This window comes from Eulemur rufifrons, chromosome 7, assembly GCF_041146395.1.
Source record: "Eulemur rufifrons isolate Redbay chromosome 7, OSU_ERuf_1, whole genome shotgun sequence".
NCBI lineage: Eukaryota > Metazoa > Chordata > Mammalia > Primates > Lemuridae > Eulemur > Eulemur rufifrons.
In genome coordinates, this window is record NC_090989.1 from 113,589,317 (window position 1) to 113,612,458 (window position 23,142).

The window sequence follows — 23,142 nt, forward strand, 5'->3', positions numbered from 1 at the left end:
GCTTGACTTGAGAGTTTTCCAGGAGGCATTGTTGATTATGTAAAGTAAGATGCAGAAAAATATACATAAAATGTGATTACATTTTTAAAAGCAATGATCACCCTCATGTATTTATGTATAGATAATTAACCCCCATGCCTGTGTTTGTGTGTATATATAACTTGTCCATTGAAAAGCAGAACCCATGAAGCATAGCCATAGAAACTGCTTTTTTTTCTCCTGCTTTTGGGCTATTTCTTTCCCACTTGCTGGATAAGAATCTTTGGTTTGTAAGTTGCAATCATAGACTCAATCCCATGTAGTAATGCAAGTTTTTGATTCAATTTAAGGTAAGAGTTTATCCCACCTCTTGTCGTGTGTTCAAGGCAGACTGCCTGCCTTTGGGAGAATAGGTCTTCTTTCTTTTTCATATGCCCAGTCTACCCCTTGCTAAATGCAGTTTCTGACTTCCACAATGTAGGGGGAAGAGAAGAGATAAAGACATTTTTTTTATTTGATTGATCATAAGCCACTATCAGAGCAGCTAGACAATCATAGCTTATGAGATTTCTCAGGTGAGAGTCAAAAAGTATTCCACAGTGTCCCCAAACTCCATGGGTGACATCTTAAGCTGTCCTGATCGTCTAAGCAAATTCCCTTTTCATAGGCTTAAAATGAGGGGCAAACACCCCTAGCCCTCCCCACATGAGGGTATGAGATTTAAAACTCACAGGCAGCAAAAGAACTCCCTTCACAAATCCTAACCTCTAGGCTAGGATCTTGAGACCTTTTTACATTGTAATATGAGTAAGTGGTTCAAAAGAGTCTTGTGACTGGTTTTCAGATAAGTGCTTTAAAGTTATGCATCTCAATATAGAACATTTTTGTCTTTGTTCCTCATTTTAAACTTCTGATTTAATATCTGTTACAGATGCGTGATTATTATAATGAAAATTTTAGTATGAAGAGACATTGGTAGGATATATACTAGACTGTAAAACTGGGTTGCTTGGGGAGAGGGGAGATAGAAGGTTAGGAGAGGAAGAGATGGGGAAAAAGGAAATACACCAAAAAGGAAAAGAAAGAAAGACTATTAAAGCAAGGAAGCAAGCAGAGCGTATGCACATTATGATCACATTTACGGATTTATGTGGAAGTACACATGTGTAATTGAAAAAGCTTCAAAATTTCATAACAGTGAGCACATTAACCAATCATTTTTTTATATCATATTAGTAATTCACCATGAAGTATAATGAGAATATCTGAAAGGAAAATCTTCAAAATCAGTATGATATTGTGGATGCCATGAAGTGAAAAAAAAGGAAAAATTCAATGACTTCACGTATTACATGTAAGTCACACATCTTGGCTTGCTCTGGCAGCTAGTGTGCTAAGAATCCCAAGTGCTTGATGAAACCCTGAGCACTAGATGTTGGCTTTCATAAGGAGACTACTAGCTCATGTTAATTGAATTTAGAAAATTTACTGTGGCATTATCTTGTCTGGTACCTAAATTAAATGCATGGATGATAATTCATTTATTGAAATTAGAAGCCAAGAGAAATCTAGATACAAAGTCAAAGTCTCTGTTTTGCTAATGTAGAGACCAACCAGCCTCTACTTGACATGTGTCATAGCAACATGCAATTTTTATTATTAGGAGTTAGGAGACCTGAGGTCTAGTTCAATTCCTTTTAGTCATGCACAGAGCAAATTCAAGCTGGCCACTTAACCTTTCTAGGCCTTATTTCCCTCATGTATTCCTAGAGGAACTAGATGACTGCTAAGGCTTCTTCCTGCTCTATTCTATGTTAGTGGTTCTCCAACTTGAATGTACACTTGGAGAGTTTGTTAAAATACAGATTACTGGATTTGACCTCCAGAAATACTGATTCAGTATGTCTGGGGTTGGGTCCAAGACCCCATTTCTAACAAGAGTCTCATTGATGGCTAATGGTGCTAGTTCAGAGACCTGGTAAACATAAAAATTGAGTGAAATATTTGCTTTTCTGAGTAAATGTCACGAATTATAGAGAGTGAAGCAGGCTCAGTACTGATGCTTTTAGGCTGAAATAGATATTGGTTCATGCATTTGTAGGACATGTTTGTAATTTCAAGGTTGGCACGTCTTTTTAGCGTAATTACAATAAAGATACATTTCCCCCATCATATATTTCCTCTTTAGAAAATGTGAACTGCAAAAGTCCCAGTTCCCGGGAGCCTACAGAAGTGTGGAAAGTGCTGCTAGAAAACCTCTGAGACTTCCACCTCTGGGAGTAGTATCCTCCTGAGATGCTACTAGCCCTGCAGTCTCTTGGCAGTCAGTCTTCCTTGCCCAAATCAGCTTTCCCAGCGTGTACTACCGATAATCACTGCTAGGTGTCACTCTAATTCTGGGGCGAACTGGTCTCAAGGGGAAGTGTGAGCTAGGGCACAGACACCTGCACCTATATGGGAGAAAGCATCTAAGAGAGGTCCTGGAAATTGTCTGCATAAAAGGACCACAGTTAGGGATGGCTCATAAACTTTTAATCCCAAGAGGAACTGCCACTAAAAATAAAATAGGCGTGTGATGGGGTAGAAAATTTAGCTAAAAATGAGATTGGGATCAATGGTCAAAACACCCTGGATATTGAAGGTGTTCATTAGGGCAAGATTAGTGTCATGGGTGAATGCAGCATCACAGTTTAGTGCTATAACTTCTTGGAACCTCATTTTCCACATCCTTAAAAAAGATACTGTCACAACGAAACAAAACAGAAAGTACCTTCCATTTCTTCACAGAATTGTTGTCAGATCAAATAAAATGCTGTACAGAAAATTATTTGTAAATTGCTAAGTGATTTAAAATAAATTTTTACTAACAATGAATTCATCTCAGGCACTTTATTGGCTTTTTAGATAACACTATCATAACATTCTTATTTATTATTGAACATGAAATTTCCAGATGTGTCCATCCACTTCCATGGTAAATCCCAAATGTAAATAATCAAATCGTATTTATCCTCATGCGAGTTTTCTGTTTTTTGTAATATCCACTGTACATTTAAATATGTAAAATTCAGAGTAATTTCTCCATGTTTCCAGATGTTGCTCCTATAGTCATATTAAGCATTAAAAAGTGTAGTCATAAAGGCTTTGATACTGTCCTCTATTTTGGATTATCTAGATTATAGTTCCTCTGATAGAATAATTAAGTATGGGCTCACTATCCTTTTATTCCCTACCCTCCCATTTTTCCCCACCCCAGCCTACCTCAACCATGCATTATAAAGCCAAATTCAGATCTGTATTTGGGCCGGTATTTCACTGATATTTCAAACCACTTCCACTACTTGTCTATTTAAACACACCTTTTCTTTGTAATTTGGCTGCCAGTTTACACCCTACATCACCATCTGTAGCTTATCCCGTGTGTTTACAATCATTAACCATAGCCATCCGCTGTCTGAGTGCATGGACACAAAACATGGCTTCTTGTCCTGCAGAACTCCTGAGGGTGGGTTTTCCCTGTTACAATTCTCCAACTTGGCAAAACAATTATTATTGTCTTCTCAGCATAATCAGAAGCATTGGTGAAATGTGCAGCATTGAGTTTTTATCTTTTCTATTATTAACACTTTGAAGAAATAAGGGTCTTCAAAAATGAACAGCATTTCTATATACTGTACTTGCAAGTCACTATTTTCATTTAACATTTAAGTAGTAGGAAAAAAGAAAAGAGCCACCTTTATCCTTTAAAGTTTGCTGCAGTGTAACTATTCCAGAGGCATATGAACTATCTTACCTTTGATCATGTTGATAATCCAAAGACCCTTTCTATTTGGGGTTACTATGGTTACGGCTACACGGGTGATGTGTGAGCTGCACTGCTGTTTTGATAAAAATAGGTATTAACTACCAGTCATAGTGATTCTCATTTCACAGTAGTTCTTGCAGAAGCACAGCATATTTTTTAAAAGGGTGGGGGGAGAAATGCCTTTTCAAAGATGCATGAGGGAACATCTGCATAAATAATGGTGATTGGTCATGTGTATAAAAATATTTTTAATTAAATTCTTTTTAATTAAACAGGGCATTTTGCTGAATCCTTCTCTGTTATTTGCACTGAGCTTAGCCTTGAGGAAGATGGCTGATTAACAGACCCAAGAACCTATAATTAAAAGCAGAACTGTTATTTTTGGAGAAAAGCCTCTTCAATGGGGGTGACTTAATTGGGCTGTCTCTCATATTTTTTCATTTGTCATTGAACTCCCCAGTTAAAATCTTTTTTTTTTTTAAACAAGGGAAAAATGATTACTAACACGGGAATAATCAGAAGAGTTTTTATTTTTTAGTTTTATTTTCCTTCAATTTCTTTGAACATGGTATCTTTTCACTGTTGTATTTCAATATTTAATAGTGGTCTTCATTTATTTCTTTTGTTTGGATCGTGTCTTCTTTTTAAAATCCTATACAATGTTCTTTTTCACCTTCTGGCCCTCACTGCCTCTGTATTTCAGAGTTTCAGACTACATTATATTTGTGGTTTCTCATAACTGGTGTTATCAATATTCTACACAAAAATTCAAGAGAAAACTGAAAAACTTTCTATTTTAGACAAAAAAAAAAATAAGATGTAATTGACAAAACAGTTCCTTCAGTACCAGGGCTGGCTTAGAGAAAAAAAAGACAACATTTAATTAATATTTACTAAACAGCATAGGAAGAGATCAAGATGTTTTATGCCCATATTCTAAAAAAAAAAAAAAAAGAATGCTCACATATAGTATAAAGTTCATGTCCCTGAATTAATTTGCTCAGTCATCTATAAAGAAACTTGGGTGAATTTACTTTTAGTACCTAATGTTTGGTAGAGAAATATTGCATTGGTATTGCTGTGGGAGAACAGAAGAAGTGAAGAAATATTCGTATGCTTTCATTGAATTCCAAGGGGGGGAAATCACCTCAGAGGAAGTCAGAGGATATTAGACCAGAGTACTTCTCACTGAAGCCAGCAGACTTCTAGAGACGCAGACAGACCAGCCATTTTTTCTATGCAATCAGTGTTTCAAACCTGCACACAGTGTCATTTAACAGTACTCAACTGTGTTTTCTATGTCTGTCCACGTCCATGTTAAGCACACTGGGATAGTATCAGTTTCAAAGCCTCTACATAAACCTGTCTATGAAACACCATCATAAAAACCTAGATCTATTCTTGAGAAAATTTACTCAGAAATAAAAACAACTTGAATTGAAATTATGTGACTCTTTCAAAGGATTCAAATAGCTTCTGAACACAATATTTCAGTTATTTTCACATTGTTTTCTTGAGTAGAGAAGACCCATTTCTTAGGTGATATAATTAATGTATAGAACAATTTTAGGATTATCTCAAGGTTTCACAGCAAGTCAAAGGAAACTAGATATGACATCCAGGACTTGTGTTTCCTTAGATTACTAGACTGTGTCTTTGCAAGACACGAACATCTATGTGATCAAAATACCTTACTTTAGCTAACTTGCAGCCAGCTCTAAAATCAGTAACATTCCTGTTCTACCCATCAAAGCAATGGTTGCACTTGAGGCAATTTGTTGAAGCAACTCAGAGCCACTGATCGGCAGCAAATTGAAAGCTCCATCTGAATTTGTCTACCTAGAGAGTATGTTATGTAGTGATAACAGCTATTAATGAAGTGTGTACAAATATGTCATCTAATTTGATCATCACCACAGCCAATTAATTATCTTCATTCCAAGAAACAGAGGCCCTAAAAACCTCAGTGGTATATTTAAGTTCACAAGGCTCATAAGTAGCAGAGATGGAAGACAAATCATATCCAATATTTGTTGTCCTACACCATTGCTATTTCTCAAAATAGAACATGGATATGCCAACCAAGCTTTGGATGAAAATGAAACCCAATAGTCAAGTTCTTATTTTATTGTTGATATCCTTTAACAAACATTTATGCAGCACCTGCTCCGCAGTAGGCACTGTAGGAGTGACTGAGGGAGGGGATGATAAACCAGACACAGGTTCTACCCTCAATAGGCTCCCAGTCTAAATAGAGATGTAGATACAACTGGCAGTAAGTTTAAAAGTTAAGGCAGAGATAGTCCAGGCAGCTTTGTAAATGCAAAGGAAGGACCCTGTACCACTTTGGTGGGGAGAAGGCTCTGGGAAGGTTTAAGGTCTCCTTCACCTCAAGCCAATATTTTGCCTGATTGGAAAAGATAGATCAGCTGGAAGAACAACCAACCGTGTTTCTGTCCTATAAGGGATGGGCCTATGAATAGGGCTTTTTTTTTCCCATCCAGGGCCACCGACAATGGGGCTTGTTCAGCATCAGCAAGGTCTCCCTGTGCTCAGATTCTTTTTGGGGTGTCCTGTCTAGATAACCCTGGGCACCAGGGTCAGAGCAAGGGCATATGCACTTGATATTATGACAGCTCTCCCTTCATTTCCTGCAGAGAAAAATGAAACTCTTGAGCACTTTCCTTACCAGTATTCTACCCACTGCACTTGCTGCCCTGTAACCCTGCAAACCACACTCCTGATCCCAACACTGCACCAGGGCCCCATCAGCATAATTAGGGAAATATGCACATTCCACATCTAGAGTCCACAGTTTGGCATTTGGAATCTGAGAGCTATAGAATTTTAGTTGAGGAAGGACTTTCAAGGCAATCTTGCTCAACTGCCTCATTTTCAGATGAGAACCTTAAAACTCAGAAAGATAAAGTAAATGTGGTAAATATGTACATAATAGGAAGTAGGTGTTCTTTCCAAATGCAGGAATTCAAGGTGCAATTTGTGAGAAAGGAAGAGAGATTGAGAAGAGTTTTATCACTTCTCTGCTTGATAATATTTGTTTTTCTCTTTTGAAGTCATTTTTTAGTGTTAGAAAACAAACAAGTAGAATGTGTTATTCCATTTTATGATGGACAGACCTATTAATGGTTTTGATGATGTGAACAATAACAATATATACCGACCACTGATTAAACATTTACAACATGCCAGACACTTTGCATAAGAATTCTGCTTAATCATTCCCCAAAAACCTACAAGGAAGGCAATATTTTATCCCAATTTACCAATGAAGCTCACCTGAAGCTTAGTGAGGTTAAGTAACAGGCTCAAGATCACCAAGTTCATTTGCATCGCAGCTGGGATCTGAACACAGGTTGATTTGACATCAGAGTCAAATTTCCAACCACTATTTTCAACTTTAGGACAGAGTTGTGAATAGCAAGGTCTTGGCACAAAGGTTTTGCTTCAGAAGTTGGAAGCCTAGTTTGGAAAGTCAGCTCCACATAACAGAATTGGAGACAATAATAGATGACAACCATCTTTATAAATGCTTCAGGACATTGAAAGTGGATAAAGCAAGACTCCAGGTGTTCTGAAGATGAGATTTCAAGAACACACTGAAAAACCATTTGAAGCAATTCAACAGCTCTGTGTACAGCTGGGAAGCAGCTGTGGTTGACAGACCTCTCTGGCTCACTGCTTGGGGGAACGGAATGGCTCTGTTGAAATGAAAGCAATACATTCTCAGCAATGCTCAAAGACAGACCTGCAGGATGGAAGTTTTGAAAGTCAGTGTCCAGCCTACATATTCCATTTATGTGTTAAAGAAGATGTTGCACACTGAGGCAAATTGGATTCAGAAATTTCTTAGAGAGTATTTTCTTTCTGTCTGGTTCTTTTTAGGGCTCAGCTAGGTTGATGAGGTCAAAACCATGGAAGAGTGAGGCAATTAGGGATTAAATTTTAAGGAGGCACTCACTCTTGTGTTAGCACAGAAGTAGCACTTTTACAACCCAAAAAGTGAGTGCTACCTTAAGGGTAAAGTGCCTAGGCTGGGAGAGTACCCTCTAGTCCCAGATTGGGATTGAGTCCTCTTCCTCCACAAAGGCTCACAGAGGCCCCTGGGGTTAGGATCTCTCAAAAAACAACTTCTCTTTTTTTAGAACATGGCTGTGAAAGGACAGGGATTGACCTTTTATCTGGGTGCTACAGATAAGAAACATTGTATTGTTCAATTTATTATTTTGAACTATACTGGAAATAGTTTTTTGTACTATTTCAGGTCAGTGAGTGGGCAAAGAAATGACGGATCATAATGGCAGAATGCAAGAGAGGCAGGAGCTGCTCTGATCCTCAAGGAGTTAACCACATGAATGAATCTTCAGAGATTCATTCACTCATTCATTCAATAAGCAGAATTAATGTCCCACTGCTTGCTAGAAACTATCAAAGGCATTGACCAATATATAGATAAACAAACTGATACCAGTGATAACCAACTTTCTACCCAAGAGGACCAGTTCAAAGAAAAGTTAAAATGCTCGCAGGCTATTTCTTGGGACAGTGTTTTTAAAAATTCTGCTTTCATATAAGAAAATGCATTTATCTACAGCTGAACTTCTGTATTCTTATACTATTTTACAGTCCAGAAAGGATTACTATAGAAGGCTGAAATTTCAGAAATGACAAAGCTAGCTTACACTGCAGTATCTGATATAATGTAGCACTTCTGGAACCGGTTTCTGTTTCTCTCCTTACTTGACCTTATAAACTACTGAACTATAAAGAGTGCCTTGCCTCTTAATATTATATATTCTAAAGAGAGAAAATTTTCAACTGCAAATAAGATAAATCACAACTTTTTAAAAAATACAAAAATCTGGCTGATCATGATGTCATTCCTTGAGATAGCTAATTCAAGAACAAGAATGACAGATTTTCTGTGGCTGGTTGTGCGTAGGGAATCTGTAGAACATGCATACCCACCCAGTGGATCCATCCATTCATACTACAATGCTTAGTGGGTATTTGTTCAGATAGAACAATTCCAAGTGGAGATGTCTTAGCCAGATATGGGAGTCTGTAGCTGAAGAAGAGGAAGAGATGGGCTGGAGATTGACATTACTGGGTGTGTATGGGATTGCTCAGGGAGAGTTAGTAGGCTGAGAAGGGAACTGAGGATGTTTTCCTGGGCAACATCTGTATTAAAGTGATAAGTCTACAAGGGAGAGAGAGAGAAAGAAAGAAAGAAAGCCCTGGAGGAGTTGAAGAAAAAACATGAGAGGCTAGTCTCCCCAAAACAAAGGAAGTGAGCACTTGAAGAGACAGGAAGGGTCCACAGTGTCATGTCACATAGAGGACCAAGCAGTATGGATGCCCGGGGAGAAGTCCTGAGAAGGGCCAGGTCCTCACAGATAGCATTCGGGGCCTTCTAATAGAGACTCTGAGTTCTATGCTTTATGTTCTATTCTAAAAATAATGCACATTTATTGTAGAAAATTTAGGAAATGCAAAAAAATCAAAGAAGAAAATTAAAATGGCCATTATTTGCTTCTTCCTGAGAGCTGCTTTATGCCTTTTGGCTTGCTGTCCTCAGACTTGGCTGGCCCGGTCTGTTAACTTTCCATCCTGGTTTGGACTTGGTCATTCCCATCTCAAGCACCAATTCTTCACAGTGACTGCCCACAATGGTATAGCCCAGATAGGATAAACACTGGAAAATAAAGCGATTTGATGAGCTATCAAATGATGCATTCTGAGCAAATGAGTGATCTGTTGTGTGTGACAGTGGCACCATGAGGGACAACACAAGCATAATTACATCAGTGCAGAGGACCCCACAGGCACACAAAACTGAAAACCCACATTCTTCTCATTGGTCCGGGCTTTTCCTTGCTAAGCATAATCTAAAATATGAATTGGTTTAAGTGATGTCTTTTCTGCCTGTAGTGGGGTAGCAGCAGGGAAGGCTGTGCTGTAGCTAAGAATAAGGGGACATCCCCTTATTCTCTCGCCACATCCCCACTCAGTAACTCGTATTGAAAAGTCAAATGTCTGGGAGCTTAGCCTGCCCACCATTCTGTAGTTCCTATTGTGAGAGGGGAACAGGATGTATACAGAAGCTTAACACAGCACAAATTTATTATTTCATAGTTCTGTAGGTCAGAAGACCAGGTTCGCTCAACTGGGTTCTTAGCTGTGAATATTTCTCACAAGGCCAAAATCAAGGTGTTGACTGGTGGGACTCTAACTAGGAAGCTCTAGGAAGAATTTGCATCCAAGTTCATTCAGGTTGTTGGCAGAATGCAGTTCGTTGCAGTTTGTAGGACTGAGGTCTCTGTTTCCTTGCTGGCTGAAAGTTGGGGTCACCCTTGGGTCCCAGAGGCCTGTCTCTCTGGCCCTTGCAGGTGAACCCCTACATCTCAGAGCCAGTGATGGTGTGTTGGATCCTTCTCAGAGCTGGAATCTTCCCAACTTCCCATTTTTCCACATCTCTTTAGCTGTATCCCTCTGACTCCAACCTAAGAAATTTCTCTGCTTTTAAAAGGTCATGTGATTAAGTCGGACCTGCCCTGATAATCTAATCTAATATGCCTATTTTAAGGTCCATAATCCTAATTACATCTGCAATGTCCTTTTTGCTAAAGAAAGTACCATATTGAAATGTTCTAGGCCAGGCGCAGTGGCTCACGCCTATAATCCTAGCACTCTGGGAGGCTGAGGCAGGTGGATCGCTCAAGGTCAGGAGTTCGAGACCAGCCTGAGCAAGAGCGAGACCCTATCTCTACTAAAAATAGAAAGAAATTATCTGGCCCACTAAAAATATATATATAGAAAAAATTAGCTGGGCATGGTGGCGCATGCCTGTAGTCCCAGCTACTCGGGAGGCTGAGGCAGTAGGATTGCTTAAGCCCAGGAGTTTGAGGTTGCTGTGAGCTAGGCTGACGCCATGGCACTCACTCTAGCCTGGGCAACAGAGCAAGACTCTGTCTCAAAAAAAAAAAAAAAAAAGAAAGAAAGTAACATATTCAAATGTTCTAAACATTAGTGCATGGACATCTTTGGCAGGGGGTGTATTATTCAGCTTACCACACAGGGTCATGGCAGGGATAACTAAATTCATGATATGACCCTGCTCTCCTTACCTTTTTTTCTCTTTTTCTTCCTCTTACACAGGCCTAGTGTTGACTCTTCTCAATATTTCTCTTGTTTACCCTTGGAAGCTTGGCTAGTCTGTTTAGAGAGCAGGAATATTCACCTTCCATGGTGAAACAGTTCTGTAATGTCCCTCAGGGTCCTGATGCACAGGTTGGGAACAAGACATTTACTTATTTCATATCTTTTTATAGTCATAGAAAAAATTGTTTGTGAAGCCCCCTTACTTTATGTGTACCATGATTATGATTAACACAATTGTCTTTTTAACTTGTCTTTTTCCCTTACAATAGTTACAGGTAATGGGCCACAGTGATATTTTTACCTCCAAGTGTTGATTTTTTGGTGATTCATCCTAACTTTAGCTGCTTTTTTGGCTCCATGGGACTTTTGTGTTAAAATTTATTTTATGACTTGTAGGTAAGCCCTTGCCCACCAGTTTCATTTTTAAAGTGGCAAAATCCTGATTGGAGAATGCTTGTATGAAGGGGTGAGTCAGCTCCACTCAGATATTGGACATACTGCACAGATTCCCCATTACACTGCACCATGGCTCATTAAACCCCATTGGTGAGAAAATTGGGTCTTTGTTAAATGTTTATGTTCTTTGCTAATGTTAAATTTAGAAAATTCCTGTTGTAGGTACCTTTGGGAAAAATTTTAAAGCACTAAGTAAAAGTGCCAGTAGATTTTTAGTTCATAAGTTCCCAGATACAAGACCTGGAAAACATTCCCTGCCTGGATTTATTTTCAGGGTTCTCTCTTCCCAATCTTTATATAGCTTACTCTTCTTTTTTTAATGCCATATCTCATGACCTTCTGACTACTTTTTTCTACTCTCAGTGACTGCAAGGGACTGTGTTTCTGGTTTTTAAGCAAAAGAGGAAATGGGCTGTTCTCGAATACTAAGGCTGCATGCTTGAAGTCCAGGAAAGGATGTGTGCTTGTCAATGTTTTTGTTATGCACCCATATAATGAAGAAACAATTTCTGCCCACAAAGCACTTGTATTTCAAAAAAAAAGGTTTAAACAAATACAAATACCAATGACAAAAATGTGATTCTAGAAATGTGCTAGTGGAGTTAATGTAAAAAGAATGATTTTCTTCATTTAAAAGTCATTAGTAATCCTCCACAGGTATGCTGAAAAAAAAAAATCAGCTGGTTATTGCATGGCAAAAGGCATTAAGATCTCGGGAGCCTTTCTCAACAAGAGAATTAAGCTCTACAGAAAATGATTTGAGGGACTGTTTTCTCATTTCTTTCAAGGATAATGCTTAGCTTAGTATCACTCTCTCTGGGTAGAAAATAAGTTAATTTATTGCATACAACAAATGCCTTAGGACAGAGGTTCTCAAGCTTTTTGGTATGAAAAGCCTTTTCAACTTGTCAAAATTAGGAATGATTACAAAGAGTTTTTGTTTACATGTGTTATATGAATATTAACCATATTAGAAAGTAAAACAAATTCTAAAACATATTTTTATTGATTTATTGAAATAACCATAAAGCATTTACATGTTAATATAAATAATATATTTTTACAAAAAATAAATTCATTTTTTAAAACAAACAAAAAATTAGTGAAAAGAGTAGCATTTTTTACATTTTTGCAAAGCTCTTTAATATGTGGCGCAGTAGAAGACAGCTGGATTCTCACATCTGCTTCTGCATTCAATTTGTTGTGCTAATATACATCATGTAGCCTCTGGAAAATTCCACTGTACACTAATGAAAAGAATTACAATAAAAAATGCAAATAATATTTTCGTATTATTGTGAAAATGGTTTTGACCTTGAGGATCTTCCTAGATAGGTTTCAGGAACCCCAGGGTCCCTGGGCCACCCTTTGAAACCATTGCCTTGGGACATGACAGCTTGTTTCTCCCAAGGGACCCTGTTTGAGAAGGATTGCTATAGTGTGCTGGCCTATAATATTTTCTCCACTAGTAACTCAGGTACAAAAATGATATCTCATATTGACAAGCAAAACAAAATTGCCATGTTTTAGGGATAAATCATTCATGATGGTATGTATAACTTTTAATTTAGAATGACCTCAACAAAGTAACATCTACTGATTAGCTTCTATAATAGATCTGACATTGTTTCTCCGACCTTGTTCAGAGGGTTAGGTTTTTTAGTTGCATTTCTACAATTATGATTGGCAGAGCTTGACTGGCAAATCCAATCTATGTACTGATTCTGCTGCCGAGTCTTCACTGAGAAAGTATAGGCTCAAAATAATTCCAGTATTCCAGCCCATACCTGGATACCACAACATTTTTGGAAGCTTCTCCTTAACTACATACAATACTTCAGGAAAGTGGAAAAAGTTACAGGAGAGTTTCTTCCTCCATTCTCCCTTTGAGAAAATGAAGATCCATTTTCACAATAATCATTTTTGGAAATGGAAAAATGCTACCTCATTTATGAGAATAACAAGGTTCTCCACCTGTCAGGCCTGACATGGATTCAGCTGCAAACACCTGAGACATTTTTGATTCTCCATGTGTCACGGACAACTATCACACGTACTGATTTGCACAGGAAACCACAGAGAACGCTCTCGGAAAAGCCAGCACTTTGACAAGGCTGAGTGACAACTCAGAATGACAAGGGTAGGAACTATTGTATTTTGTTGTCCTTCGACACAGGCACGTATGCTAGGCTATGAGAGCTGTGACATTAAAAAATATCATTTGAAATTTAAATTCCTTATAAAAGACTAAGAAAATATGGGTCAGAGAGCTGCTAATGAAGATTCTAGGGAAGGGGCTGTCACTAAGTCACCCTAAGACTTAGAAGTTACTGAAAGAGAATCAAGAAAGTGGTCAGTTGAAGAGATGACAGTTTTAAAAAAAAGCAGAACATCTTTTAAGAGTCAACACATTGAAATATTGATGGGATCAGGCAGTCCTTGTCTGTTTTTTGTTTTGTTTTTAATATCCAGGCATGGTTATTATTTTTGAGATGAGAAAAGATTATTTTTGATGTTATAATAGGGTTGTAGTAGTGGACAAGATTCTTGATATGATGAATAAATTAATCAAAATATATTATTTTAGTGTTAGGGGTTTTCTTTTGCAGACTGAGAATTATCCTATATTTGACCTTAGTTCATCATGAAACCTGAATTCATCCCCTCTCCCCACCCACAGATGATCTGCTCATTTCCTACCTCCCTCTAACCTCTAACTGGGGCATGGCAGCCCTGACTCTGGGCAGACGGTCTTGCTTTACTGGGAAGACACGCTCCCCTTCTGCCCCTCAGTTGTCCTCTGCCTTCTCCAGACCTTGCTCCAGCAGAGTTCTCCTCTTTTTTCTCTGTCTTCACCTCTTTCCTCTGGCTTATTCTGCTCAACCTATAAATCAAGTGTCTAAGAAAAATCCTCTCCAGGCTTTCTACCTCACAGCCTATGGCTTTTTCTCTCTCCATCCCTGATGTCAGCTCCTCAGAAGTGCAGTGCACACCACTGACTCCCACTCGTTCCCCACATAGCCCCTTACTATTTAAACTGCCGAAGCTACTTCCTCAAAGATACCCGAGGAATCAGTGGCCTCTCTCAGTTATTGTACTCCTACACTGCCCTGACCCTTAGAGGCAGGGGCGTGTGTTGGGGGGGGGGGTGTCATCTATTTGACTGTGAGATCATGTGTGCTTGTATCCCTCAGTACCAATCTGAGCGACAAAGTGGACTTTTCTCTAGCTAAGACATCAGGCAGGAAGAGGGTGTGTAGAGGAGAAGGAACTGCAAACCTCAAGTGAAGTATAGAAACCTGCCACTAAAGGATGAATGGAACTAAAGTAGGATAAAGGCAAAAATAACCAAATCCCTTGATAAATATCACAGGGTTAAGAAATCAGATTGTGTCTTCTACCTTTCCTATCCACATAGTGTCTAGAATGTTCTTTTCGTGTGGTCCCAAGAAGATGCATCTAAATGGGCGCTGCCTTTGAGCCCAGGCTCAGGCTGGGGTTGTCCTTTCAAACCTAGCAAGGTGTGAGCAGAGCTGGTTTGAGCATGTCCACAGCTGTCCCAAAGACTCTCTCCCGGGCAGGTGCCGCAGAGAGTCCTGGAAATTGTGTGTGTAAGATTGAGCCTTACCAGTGAGCTAATTAAATGAGTTTTTTAAAAGCTCCAAGCTCAGCAGCAGAGTGGGTGGCTAATTTCCTGACTCACCTATTCGACTCATTTGTGGTCCTGGCAAAATACTGCCTTTTGTAGGACACCCTGGCTTTATTTCAAAGCTGTTCCATTTCTTCACAGAGTAGATAGGAATGCACAAAGTAATAGCTTTCTCTTTTGTGTGGGATATCATTTATGAAATGGAGTTCAGTTCTTTGTTCAAAAGGAATCGTGGGAATGTTAGAGCAGTTTTGAACAAAACTGGATATTCAATTAAAAGCCTTTCGTTTCAAAGGCTCAAAGTTCTCACTGGAAAGATCCCAAGGGCAGAGTGGACTCCCTAACTGTGGAAAGGAACCCAGGGCCTTCCATCCCTATTTATGAGTCTAGGAAACCCCAGGAGTGGAGATGAACTGCAAGTCATTTTCAGAGCTTGACGACACAAATAGCAGCTACAGAGACAAACATCAACAACAGAGCTGCCATGATAGAATTTTTTGGTAAAGAATAATTTTAGTTTTATTCCGCAAGATCCAAGCAAAAGGAAAATGTTGTTAACTAAACCCCCCAGTGGAAACCTCTTTGTTTTGTTTAGATGCAGGGTTTTGATTCTATCCAGAAAGGAGAAAGAGATTACTTAGCAGAAGTGCTTGTTCACCCTGCTCCCAGCACCTGCAAAGGCTGGGGGTTGTGGCAGATGTGAACAGCTACACACAAGTAGAGAGCAGATCTCTGCCATTTCACCTCTTATGGTTAGTATAGGACCTATTTAGCTAGAATGAGGAAATTGATTCCATGCCTGGCATAGTGGGATCTGGCCAATTGTCATGTCAATTGATGACATTTCATTTCTTCTTTTCTTTTCTTTTCTTTTTTTTTTTTTTAATTCTTGCAGCATCTTCTTTTTAAAAAAATATTTATTTTATTGACAAAAATTGTATAAATATATTTATGGCATACAACATGATGTTTTGAAATATGTATACCTTGCGGAATAGCTGAATTAAGCTAATTAACACATGCACTACCCCATACACTTATTTATTTGTAATGAGAACACTTAAAATCTATCCTTTCCGCAATTTTCAAGTGTACAATACGTTGTTATTAAACATGGTCACATGCCATACAATACATCGAAATCCAGAGTCCTTCCTTGCTGTTTCTCAGGCACCAAGACCCACCAATTCTCCATCCCAGATAGCTCCAGGGTGCTGTCTCCTCTGTTCTGTCCTCCCCAACATTACTGTGTGGCAGCACTGTGCTACAGCTATGAAGTGCGAAGCCCTGTGGCCACTGGTCTACCAGAACCTTGGGCAGTGGATGTGTAGGGCAGGGCAGGACACGCAGGAGTCTGGAGGCCTGAGTCCTGGCCTCTCCCTGTCCTGGCACAACCCACCCCTCACTGGCATTAGTGGGAAAGCCTCCAGCCTCGTGTCCATTCTGCCCTTTGCCCTGCTGCCTGAGCTTTGTTTCCAAAGTTCAAATCAGACTGCATTATCCCTCTTTTTAAAACCCTTCCTACTGTGACAGGACAAGCTTCTGTCAAAACTTTCAAATTCGGCTGCTTCTCTTTCTTTTTTCCCCATAGCACTCTTTCTTACAACATAGTTACTAGCTTCACTGTCCATGAAATAGGAAAGGAAAGAACAGAATTAAGATACCTATTCTGCCTTAAAAATTTACCATCAGTATCATTTTCAACCACTCTCTTATGCCCTTGGCAATCAATTCAATGGATCATTTTCCTAATAATTGCAGTTCACACTTTGCATAGCAGTCAAATATCAAGGCGTTGAATAGTTCTGATGAGCATAGTTAGTGTGTGATTATTCACTGTCCTGATCTGTTCACAGAGGCCCAATGCAAGTACCTAGCATGCTTGTAACCCCGCAGCAGGCCACCAGAAACAAGTCCTTAGGTCCTGCTCTTAGGAGCACCAAGTCCATCTTTATAGATGACTGTGATCTCAGAAGAGAATGAGAGCTAGGTTTGGTCACCTCTCCCTTTGCAGGAGTAGGCCACCACGGCAACCTTCGTTTATTCATTCACTCATTTCCTTAGTCATTCACGCGTCAAGCAGTTGTTGAGTTTGGTGAATACCATGTGTTACAAAGATGGGCCCCATCCCCAGGGAGCTCACAGTCCCTTCTGTGATAAGTTCTATGATTTCAACCAAATGCTGGAATCCATAAAGGAGTGAGGCAGATCTCTGCTGAGGACGTTGAAAGGTTGGGAGGGAAACACTTGAGAGGTTCTTAAAGGCTGAAAAAAGGGGTGTTTGGTAACAAGAAGTGTGTGTTTATCTGTGTATTTAAAGAATGGGGGCATGGTAGCAGGTGAGTAAGAATGGAATTTCTTTCCTGGTAGAGGCAATCAAAATGCAAAGTAGTGAAGAAATTACATGGTGTGTTTGGGAAATTATGGCAAGTTCAGTACGGTTTGAGGGAGGCTGCAAAGGGTAGGGCAGGGGTGCAAGGGGATGTTGCTGGAAGACAAACAGGGTACAGGTTGCAGAGCACTTGTACCAAAGAGCTCAAATTTCCTCTGCAAGCAGTGATGAGCCCAAAGAAATCTCTAAGCAGGGAAGTGACATGATCAGATACTTCTTGAATAAAGCTTTGACGTTGGTATAGAGGATAGATTGAGAATATCAGCATTTAATGAATGTTTTTTAGAGGTGACCACAACCAAGGAAAACTCCATGCCTGTGTCCCCGCTAACTCCACATATTTATGTGTGTCTTCCTAGTGACGGTACTGGCCATTTTCCATGAACTGCACGTCGACCCTGACCTGTACACACTCTTGTTTGGGGAGAGTGTGCTGAATGATGCAGTGGCCATAGTCCTTACATAGTAAGTACCAGAGCTTGGCCTGTGTTTCTTTATGTAAAGTATGCTTTCACTTGGAAATAATTTCTTATGGCTTTAATAGTATCATTTCTCTTATGCCATAGAGATACAGGCAATTTCTAGCTTTTAAAGAATTGTTATCACAGAAAATCTCTAATAATGGGCACAATTCATTAGGCATCTAATTTCTAATACTATTAATGGGTTTCACATTTCTAGCTTATTACAAGATACTACCCAGAGGGTAACATCTTTTTCTTTCCTTAGTGCATATATTTAGCTGATTCACTTAGGGTTCCTAAAATGCACATAAATGAGCTTTGTTCATTTCAAATCAATATCATTTAATTTTTTTCCTCATACAAGTCACTTTCCAGATAATAGACTCATAGAAACCCTTGTATTTGTAGTGAGTTTGGCAGATTGGAGCTAAAATTTGAGGGTCAGAATACCCTTTTTATTTCTCAATGCAAATAATGCTGTATAGGAACGCACACATCTTTAAATCATTACATGACAAATGAAACTGATGGAGCTTCAGCTAAGAGCTAATGTAATTTCCCTTTGTGCTGGGAGGATTTTCTTTTTGGGATGAGAGCCAGTGCTCTTTTTTCACCTCTTCTTTAGATACTTACCATTTATATTTAATAAATGCCACTTTGGTGATGATGTCAGAGGTCTCGTCTTGGTTTTAGATTAAGACCAACATTTGGGCAACTGTCAGATATCCCAAAGGAAAGTAGATATCTGATAATTAAATATGACAAAAGGATTCTATTCTGAGTGTTAATTACTTCAAATGCAGTTGAAAATGTACTGTGAAGTAGCAAAGGATTTTTAAAAGTCAGATCGCACAGAAGGGAGTAGGAAACCACAGGGCTGTACTACTCTTTTTCATTTCTTTTTTCCAGTTGACATTTCTTAAGGCTGCCACCCCAAAGTTGTCACTGAATTCAGCAACTTTCAAGTGTGAGTCTCTGAATACTCTTATGTTTCACTGGCCATAGAGAAGTGTCTTTCCTGCATTAAAAGAGAATATCAGTGAGTGCAAATTAAGAGCAAAAGCCATAGGTGGATTCACAAAAGCTAAAGGAGGCTTTTAAGGAAAAACCAAGAACAATTAATTAGGACATCAGGAATCCCTGTCCAAGAAATACTAGCATTAAAGGAATATTTGGAGTAAAAATTTTAAGAAATCTGCTGATTCCCTCACTTTTACTTCCTGAGCTGCCAAGTTGTAAAAGGCCAAGCGAAGCAAAACCACTAAAGCGCAAATGAGCTTAGGAAAGAATCATGCAGCTACAACCAGGAAAAGTTTGGCCTTTCTGCTTTCAGCACCACCATTCATATAGTTTTCCATTAAAATGCAGACTCTAAGGACGAATGTTCATGCCATTGAGCATAAGGCTGGGGAACGTTTGCAACAGTCTATTTAGTATTTCCTCAGGTCAATACGTGACTATTACTGGGAGTGCCTTTCTGACCCTTCTACCCATATCTTAATAATGTCTTAATAATAAGATGTGTTTCATGCCATAGTGAGATCTCTTCCTTTCTAGAAATGAGACATAAGCAATTCTAACTGAAATCTTGTGCTCCCAGCTTTGGCAATTTTGGTGTTGGACAGAGTGACCCCAGTGAGTTCCAATTGAAAATAAAGGTAATCCTAAGTAAGAACATCTGACTTCCAAAAGTCCACACATTGAAATCTACAGGCTCTTTCTTCCACCTGATGCATTTGGACCCCACCATCCCCTTCCAGGGCTGTGCTGAGTGGCATGTACCTATGATGTCCTGGGTCTGGACTGTCCACCAGCACTGTCTGGTGCTAACCACTTGCTCCCCATTGCACAATTTTCCCGGTGCTGCTCTCTTCACCTATTTTCACTTGCTCACTTGCTTTTCTTAAACTTAGTTTATGGCACACATAATAATCTCTTTACACATCTACTGACACACATGTGTTTCCTCTCTTTGTGATATCTCATCTCCTCTTCCAACCACTTTCTAGTTCCCTTTGGAAAGCCCCATTTAAATATCATTTTAAGATTTTCCATGACTCTCAGACTAAAAGTTCAGACATTTGTCTGTCCACTTCTCTTTCTCTTCACACTAAATCACGTATAGCATCCTGACACAACTCTCTGGGGTTGTGCCTCCATGCTTTTGCACAGACATAGTTCACATCTCCTGGGTTGTCCTCCCAGCTTCTGGTTCTGCCTAATCGAGTCTTTGAACTCCTCCTCCACCAGGAATCACCACCACCCAGGCCGAGCTGCTATTCCATCTCGGTGCATACCTCCATCAATTCCCTTTCAGCAGAGCATTGGGTTTACATGCATATTTGCCTTTCTAGATAGTAATTTTTGAAAGCAGAGTCTATGCACTTGAAGTGTGGATTCAGAGAACAAATGAAAACCTCTTTTTGTGTTGCCCTTTCTTAGTTCCATCTTTGTGTGGTTTTGAAGCTTAAGAACAGTGATAGAGCTATTCTTGTAACATGGAAAGAAAAGTTATACATTTTGATGTGAAATTGGGTATAATAAAGCAGGGGTCCCCAACCTATGGTGAGTTGTATAATTATTTCATTGTATATTACAATGTAATAATAATAGAAATAAAGTGCACAATAAATGTAATGCACTTCAGTCATCCTGAAACCATCTCCCCTCTCCCCAGTCCATGGAAAAATTGTCTTCCATGAAAACAGTCCCTGTTGCCAAAAAGATTGGGGACCACTCTAATAAAGAACTCAAATCATCCATGCCTATGGCCCTTGGCCAAGCCTCCAGAGCCCCTTTGGAATGACCCCACACTTTCATTTACCTTCCCATGTTCTGCCGGCAGATCTTTCTTGAGAATCATCCTCTTCAGTTTTAGTATTTTTACATTTTTAATTGTTAGTATTGTGGCAGTACTGTGCTCTAGTATTTAAGTATTTAGCCACATGTTAGATTAAAGTAGCTTTTCTTTGCTAGTCTAAGAAGCAAATGATTAAGTATAATACTGTTTCTTAGGTGAAATGCACCCCAAGTTTCAGACAACTAAGATAATTAAATGTGGTGACCAGATGAGGTGCTATATCATGTCCCCATGGTTTAAAAGGATCCAGAATTGTGTGTCCTAAAATAAAAGTAACTGTATTTAACATAAAAGTTTTGAAACTAGATTATCTCTGACCCATACTGCTATTTCAAGTATATAGGGAATGTCATGTCCAAACGTCTCTGCATACTGGCTCAGGAATGAATTTCAATGATAGATTTGCATTTCTAAAGGTTGTTTAATAGGCTATAAAGGAAGACAAAAGATATATTGAAGAGGTCTCAAGGGATGTGTGTTTTTCAATCCTGAACAAAGACATCAATTTCAGAGGCAGCATGGTAGACTAGAAAGAAGCCTAGATCACAAGTCAAGAGATCTGGTGTCAAGATTCCCACTAATTAACTGTGCAATTATTACAGTTGACAGGAAACCAACCTAAACTAGTGTAAACAAAAAGGGACTCTGTGTTAGCCGATTTGTCTGAACAATAGGAATTGAAATGGCTCAGGAAAGAATCCAATGAAATTAGCAGGACTCTTTCTTCTTCACTCAACTTCTTCATGGTCAGCTTCCTCTTCTGGTCACACTATGCCTGCCAGCATTTTCCAGGACTGTCTCTTCAGAGTAGACCAAGAATCTTTGTCCCACCATCCCCAGCCTAAATCTTACTACACCTTATATATTCTGATCCAGTTTCAGACCTGCTTAGAACTAATCACTGTAGCCAGGAGAATGTGCTGCACTTACTGTCTCAGGTCTAAGTTACCTGCTCATGAGTTCAATGGTATAATCAGCTTCACTTGGAAGCTCATGACCTGAGACTCAAGGAAGGTGGCATTATTGCTCAGGTAATATTGCCATGATGAGGAAAAAGTGGATGCTGGATAGAAACACAACAAAATAAAACATGGATGGCCACTGTAGTAATTTTGTATGGCCATAAAGTCTCTATGCTTGTTTGCTTGTCTATGAAATGTAAGAATGGTGGTTCTATATATATTACAAAATTATTCTGAGCAATAAATAAAGCAATGCAGTTGGAAAAGCTCTATAATCTATGTAGTCTACCCTATATAAATATACTTATAATTTATTTCATCATTTATATCAATATCTGTTATTATACAGATCTGGTTTTATTAAAATGACTAAAGATAGAACTGCTTCTAGTGAGGCATTCCTTCATAAATGTGGCATTTTATGATCCAAGGAGTATAGAGAATAACCATTTTTACATGTGATTTCCTCCATTAGGAATGAATCACTTAGTTAAGACATACTGTATAAAGTTGATAAATCAAGAAATAGAGATTGAAGTATATTACTTAAAGTTATAAAGGTGCTCACAACCAAAATTGATATTACTTGTGGAAGTTAGGTGGAGAAAGGCAGAGGGAAAGGAAGGGAGAAGTTAACTAAAATTCTACATCTAGAATAGTAAGAAACCAATAATAGACTCTGTGTAGAGTTAATAAATCAAGAAATGGAGATATAGGCATATTATTAAAAATTGCAGGGCAACCATCAGAAAAACATTACAATAAAATTCAATGACAAATGATAAAGCAAGGAAAGCATTTTCAACACACATGTGGATAGGTTAATGGTCTTTATAATATACATGATGAATTGTTAATATCCTTTCTACACCAGATTTACTAGTTATGTTACCGTGGGTGAGTTACTTAACCTCTCTTTGCCTCAGCTGCCTCATTTGTAAAATAGTGTTGGTAATAGTCTTATCTCATTAGGTGGGGTTCAACATAGAACACCTAGCACAGGCCCTGGCTTTTAGCGCTCAATACACATTAAATGTTAGCTGCTGCTATTACTCCAGTCATCAAAGACCCATAATAATAGGTAGGCATAATAGAAAAATGGGCAAAGGGCACAAATAGGCAATGAACAAAAGATGAAACATGAATGGCCTATGACTCTACTAAATAAGATCAGCTTCACTAATAATAAAATGAAAGAAATTAAACCAACAGTGAAGTACCATTTTTTACCTGGCAAATCTTCAAATCTTCAGAACTCCAAAAGGAATAGTCATACTTGAGGTAATTCAGGGTGTGGGAAATGGAAACTCTCCTACATTACTGGTGCAAGAGGAAAGTGATAAAACTTTTACAGAGATAATTTAGCAGTATTTACTAAGAGTCATTAGAATTTGTG

General features: G+C 38.8%; 1 protein-coding gene across 1 annotated transcript in view; it reads left to right on the forward strand.

Moving 5' to 3' along the window:
* The window catches only part of SLC9A9 (solute carrier family 9 member A9), a 537,568-nt gene that overhangs the window by 156,635 nt on the left and 357,791 nt on the right, over positions 1 to 23,142 (forward strand). Inside the window, exon 6 of the mRNA XM_069473135.1 lies at positions 17,820 to 17,925. Coding sequence (XP_069329236.1) covers positions 17,820 to 17,925 — 106 coding nt within the window. The remainder of the gene's footprint in view (positions 1 to 17,819; positions 17,926 to 23,142) is intronic.